Source organism: Sceloporus occidentalis, unplaced genomic scaffold (assembly GCF_023333645.1).
Source record: "Sceloporus occidentalis isolate IW3139 unplaced genomic scaffold, rSceOcc1.0.p SCAF_6, whole genome shotgun sequence".
Classification (NCBI taxonomy): domain Eukaryota; kingdom Metazoa; phylum Chordata; class Lepidosauria; order Squamata; family Phrynosomatidae; genus Sceloporus; species Sceloporus occidentalis.
Window position 1 is genome coordinate 101,012,205 of NW_028316986.1, and position 6,129 is coordinate 101,018,333.

Genomic DNA, 6,129 nt, shown 5'->3' on the forward strand with positions numbered 1-6,129 from the left:
GTCTTCAGAGTTGTTTTTCATATCTTCTTTGTCTCTTTGATGTTGCAGAATGTTCAGTCCAAATGCTCCAGAAAATGCAGACCAGGACAGGTGAAAAAAGTTTCTGCAAGCCCACATACCTGCTGCTATGAGTGTATCAGCTGCCCTGAAAACTACTATACTAACCAGTCAGGTGCGCATATTGGATATTAAAATGAATTAAGGTTTTAGAAGAATGGAGTGAGTGTGTGGTTATTTACTGAAAGGAAAAGAAAGGATGTAACATGAAAGTGACATTTCTGCAAACCATATTTATACGATTGTTCCAGGCTTTATTGGAACTGTGGTAGCCAGAGAAAGCAACTTCTGTTCACATGTACACTTCACTTAAGACAAATTTCTTAAAGACAGTATTCCTACAAGAAAAAGAGGCATATTACTCTCATTAAAATGACCGAATTAGGCTGACTAGTTCCATAATTTAAACCAAGTGGCCACAATGACATTAATCCATTTTAACTGGGCTGAAGATTAACCTATAAGGCTTAAATCAGTGGGGCTTACATCTGAGTATATGTAAGACTACACCATCAGTGTCCCAGCTATGTATGGGCTTCGTTTTGTGACAAAATCCTGGGCAGGAATATTCTATTTTTAATTTAACCCTCATACATCAAGACTTAAAAAAAAAACCTAATCCTGGTGGTGCAGTGGTAAAATGCCTGTACTGCAGCTGCTCATAAACCACAAGGTTGTGAGTTCAGTACCAGCCATGAGCTCAAGGTCAACTCAGCCTGGCATCCTTCCGAGATTGTTAAATGAGTACCCAGCTTGTTGGGGGCAATTAGCTTCCAAATTGTAAAAAGCTTAGGGAGTACTTAAGTGCACTAATAAGCAGTATAAAAATAGTTATATGCTATTGCTATCTTCTGACCTTGATGAGAATTCCAGTGCATGAAAGTTTAGGCTGAGAAATGTCTATTTCTCCCAACTGTAGTCAACCTACTGGGAATCAGAGAGAGTGACTTTGGTTTTTCCTGCATCCATTTCCCCCAAAATAATGATGTGTGGAAAGATATATATCTCCCAATATGTTGCAATTGGCTGGGACAAAAACTTACCCTCGTGACTGGAAACCTACAGTGGTTGAGACAAGTTTTGTCCTGGCTGTTGTTTTGTTTTTTAAAACAGCATGGCACATGGCTGAACCATGAGAAAATTGAACAGAGCAAGTGACAACTGTGCAGAATGCCTGTGCGAACCTTACAACGAAATATAATCTTGGGGGAATAAAATCTCCTGTCATTGTGCATGAAGGATACATTTCTTTCTTTTTAAACATTCATTTCTATCTTATCAGTATGAATGCAATACCACTACTGACATAACTTTGTTGCCTTGTAACAAATCCAGTTGTTATTTAGCTTTCTAACCTCCACCATCTCTAGGGGTCAGATGCAAAGCATTAGGGACTTATTATCTGGAACCTCTCTTATACAATGATAATGGGAGTGATACAGGCAGGTGAACTATGCCTACTTCTAATTACAGTATTAACAGCAGTATAGCAATTACAGCACTTACAGGCTTTCAACATGCATCACATGCATTAGGTAGATCAGGGCTGAGGAAATGTCAGAGGCAAGGGAGATACAGTAGTCCTCCTCCCTCCAGAAGAACTTGGAGGTCCACACACACACTATTGCCCCATGTAAGTGACTCCCAAACACCTTCTGGCATGAGGAAAATTTTGACAAGTTTTTCCCCAGATCATTTTAAGCCCAGAAATTACTTCCTGTTCATTTTTTATAACAACACCTCCTGAAGGACCACATGTGTGGCATATAGGTCACACTTTGCCCACAATGACATACATCAATCATGGCTAGTGATTTCCATGTCAGTGGAGTGATGAGTTTACTCTTGGTTTTAATGAAGCTCAGAGCATATTCACCTCTCCATTAATATGAAAGCCACTAGCCACCACTGATCTAGAGTGAAACCTTGCATCATATCTGTATGTTAGGTTGCTGTTACTGTGCCCCATATTGCCTTTGCGTGTGGGTATGTAGAGAAAGAGGCCTGCCTGTGATCATTTGGGGAGTTCAAGGCTTAATACCTAAACCAGGGACTTCTTGAGTTGTAGCATGTCCTCCAAGAGTATAATCACTTAATTTGTGTCTACTCAAAAATAAGCTATAAGTAATAATAAAAATTAATAAAATAAAAAAACAAAAAATAAGTATTTTATATTTTTAAAAATTAATTTAAAAAAAAAAACCCAAGGCAGACCTGAAATGGCCACTGACTCACCTTTCCACCTCCTCCTCCTCTTCATCCTCCTCCTCGGAGCAAGGGCTCCTTGGGAAGCCCCGCGCGAGGGCGCGCATGTGGAGGATGCGCGCGCGCTGCTGCTGGCCCATGCTGTGGCCGGGGCGGCGCGTGCAAGGGAAGAGGAGCCCGTCCCCTTTGGCCAGCTGGCCAATGGCCGGCTGGCCCAAGGGGACAAGCTCCTCCGTCATAGCCCCGCGCGTGGGCGGGAAAGCCCTGCCACGGGTGGCGCAGCGGCGGCAGTGGCAGCAGCGCTGGCAAGGAAGAGGAAGGCGGCGCTGCCCAGGAGCCGGAGGGCGGCACTGCCCAAGAAGAGGAGGAGGAGGTGGGTTGGCAGCCAGCCGCGTTAGCAGCCGCGGCAATGGCCACATGAGCGGGGCCGGCCTGGAGGCAGGACAAAGGCTGGGGTTGGGGGGGAACCGGACCGGGGCAGGCAGGGGGGCCCCAAAAGCGGAATTGTCCTGGGGGCCGCCGGGATATGGCATCCCTAGCTATACTAAGTTTAGTGAGACTAAGTCCTGTGTAAGTGTGCATAAGAGTACAGCCATGGTGCTCAACCAGATCTTTAGGGTCATATGCAGACCAATCGTAACACATTAATGGCAGTGGGGGTGAGAAGGACTCTGGAGATCCACCTACAGAGTGAGCAGCACATCCATTGAACTGCCATTTCACTGTGCCATTTCACAAGGCAAGAAATGAGGGAAGAACTGTTTCATCTCCCATCTTCACCTGAGCATGGGAGCTGGGAGAGGACTGATAAGAGTCATAACATCTATGTAGTATGGTGGGAAACAAAAGCACTTGGGGTATCACATCCATGTCCTCTTCCTTTCACACATACAAACATGCATCCATAAAAAAATAGGGACAGATTACATGATAAAATACATACATCCAAAAAGACCTGATCAGGAGAATATTGCTAGCAGAAAGATCTAATACCACAGCCATGTAAGGGACATCTTGCTGGCATACCCCCATCTCCACTAGCAGAACAGCACATACGCCATCCTCCTCAGCTGAGTTTAGGATTGCTGGCTCCCCTAGTTATTTAAAGTAAGCATTTTCCCCTGCTATAGAGGCTTTGCCATTCTGCAGTATATGAGTGGGCAAAAAGAAATGGACTGCAGGAACAGCAACAATTCTGCTGTATTTTAGAGGGTTTTTGCCTGAACGATAGCTGGTAATTATAACCTGAATGAAGAATATTTAGTGTAAATTCTTCTCTAGTTTTATTAATTATTCACCCTCCTCCTCATCTCCATCATCATATGCTAATATAATTATATTATTATATTATTAGTGTTAATATTATATATTAATATTATATTGCTATATATTACTAATATGATTTTCTTACTGTTATATTACTATATTGCAACATGTGTGTGTGTGTGTATTTGTTTAGATAATGATGATAATGATGAGCCAATGGATTCCTTGGGGCTAAGCACTTTTCTGAGAAAAAAATGATTTTATTCTCATACATTCTTCAATAACATCTATTGATAGTTATTAAGAACTCTGTCTCTCTCTCCATGTAGATATGGATTACTGCATTTTATGCAACAACAGAACCCACTGGGCTCCTGTAAACAGCTCAACATGCTACAGGAAGATGGTTCAGTACCTCAACTGGAATGACTGGTTTGCTATTTTGTTAATGGTTCTCTCTGTTCTTGGGATAGTATTGATTTGTGCCATTATCATAATATTTACTAGAAATGTGGACACTCCAGTTGTAAAGGCATCAGGTGGCTTAACAGTATGCTATGTTATCCTTCTCTGTCACTTCCTCGCTTTTGTTAGCACGGGCTTTTTCATTGGCAAGCCCAAAGCCTACACATGTAAAACTCGTCAAGCTCTCTTTGGCATCAGCTTTGCCCTCTGCATTTCATGCATTTTGATTAAGTCTCTGAAAATTTTACTGGCCTTCAGTTTTGACCCCATGTTGCAAAAGTTGCTAAAAGGCCTCTACAAACCTGTTCCCATTGTGTCCTTTTGCACTGGGATCCAGGTCTTGATTTGTGTTGTTTGGATCACAGTTCGAAGCCCTTTTGTGGAAGAGAATTTCTCCATCAGGAGGGTTATCATCCTGGAATGCAATGAAGGTTCAGTTGTGGCTCTGGGGATCATGCTAGGGTATATTGCTCTTTTGGCCTTCATCTGCTTCATCTGTGCCTTTAAAGGCAGGAAGCTACCTGAGAACTACAACGAAGCAAAATTCATCACATTTGGCATGCTCATCTACTTCATTGCCTGGATTATATTTATTCCAGTCTACATGACTACCTTTGGCAAATACTTGCCAGCTGTTGAAATCATTGTCATTTTGATTTCTAACTATGGGATCCTGTGCTGTACATTCTTTCCCAAGTGCTACATCATACTGTATAAGCAAGAAGCAAATACAAAATCAGCCTTCCTGAAAATGCTTTATAGCTATTCATCCAAAAGTGCAGGAAGCCTTAGTGTCAACCAAAGTTCTTTGGACTCAAAGAGTGAGACACCTCCAATGCCTACCACACAGGCTTGTTTTAAAGCTAAGAATGAAAAAAACTGGGTAAATGGTAGCTGCCACTTCCAAGCATCTGGGTACAGGGAGATAAGAGGGGAAGTACCAGCCATGAATATAGGAGGGCCAACAATATCCAGGAGAAGACTTTCTAGCATATGATATACTTTCAGGATGAGAGATCTGTTGGACCACAGTATACTATGTATGCTAGATATTCTTTCCTTCAATCTGTCCCTAAACATTGTGGTCAGCACACAAAGATGTAGGTCTGGAGAAAGTATAATGCTGCTTCCCAGTAAAAAGTGGTTTGGAAACAGAACCAGACTGATAGTTGGATGGTTCCTTTCCTCCTCTTTCTCTTCTTTTCCCTTCCTCCTTCTCCCTAGAATAAATTTCCTTTCCTTCTGTTTGGTCTAATCTGAACTGCAGAATTAATACAGTTTGACACCACTTTAATTACCATGGTTCAGTGCTATGAAATTCTGGGATTTGTAGTTCTGTGAAATATTTAACTTTCTCTGTCAGAGAGCTCTGGTGCCACAACAAACTACAAATCCCTTGATAGAACCATGACAGTTAAAGTGGTGTCAAACTACATTATTTCTACGGTGCAGATTAGGGCTTTGTCTGCATTAATAGTGGTTTAATATTACATGCATACTATAACTCATAATGGTTAGTGCCAAACTTGAGTCCTAAATTTAAAACCAGAGCCTGAACTTGCAGTTCACAGCAGTGAGAGTAAAAACACATACTGCATGAATGTGGACAGAGTTAACCATGGCCCAAATTAAGTTCACATACAGTGAAGCATGCTTAAGCACATTGATTTTGAATGGAATGTGAACTGGCCAAGAAGCTGCATCAAATGCAAGCCTCTCTCATCCTAAGGGTGCTGGAAATCACTTAGGATTCCCCTTGCCCTGGTGTGACTTTGAGCCAGGATTATGGAGGAGCTGTGGTTGAAACAAAACTCAGCTTCTCCCTTACCTCCTTCTCCATCCCTTTTGCCTCTTCTGCTTGCAGATCTTTGCCAGTAGAGAACTTCTGCCTCTGCTGGAAGATTTTGGATATCTACTGGCAAAAGATCATCTGATAACAGCTGGCAGAAGGCATTTGTGCTGAAAGATGGGGTTTGTGCTTCACCTCTGATAACAGCTGGCATTTGTGCTGAAAGATGGGGTTTGTGCTTCACCTCTACAGCCATGGTATCTTTGAGTTAGATTGCACTGATTTAAATTAATTTAGCTCTGCTTTGAATTGTGACCACTGAAATTGAAAATATGTTTATTTGACTT

The 6,129-nt window shown here is 42.1% G+C and overlaps 1 protein-coding gene across 1 annotated transcript in view; it reads left to right on the top strand.

The window, feature by feature from the left end:
• The window catches only part of LOC149311174 (G protein-coupled receptor family C group 6 member A-like), a 31,825-nt gene extending 26,835 nt beyond the window's left edge, over positions 1-4,990 (top strand). The window contains exons 5-6 of the mRNA XM_089528491.1: positions 49-172; positions 3,858-4,990. Coding sequence (XP_089384617.1) covers positions 49-172; positions 3,858-4,990 — 1,257 coding nt within the window. The remainder of the gene's footprint in view (positions 1-48; positions 173-3,857) is intronic.
• Positions 4,991-6,129: the final 1,139 nt, after the last annotated feature.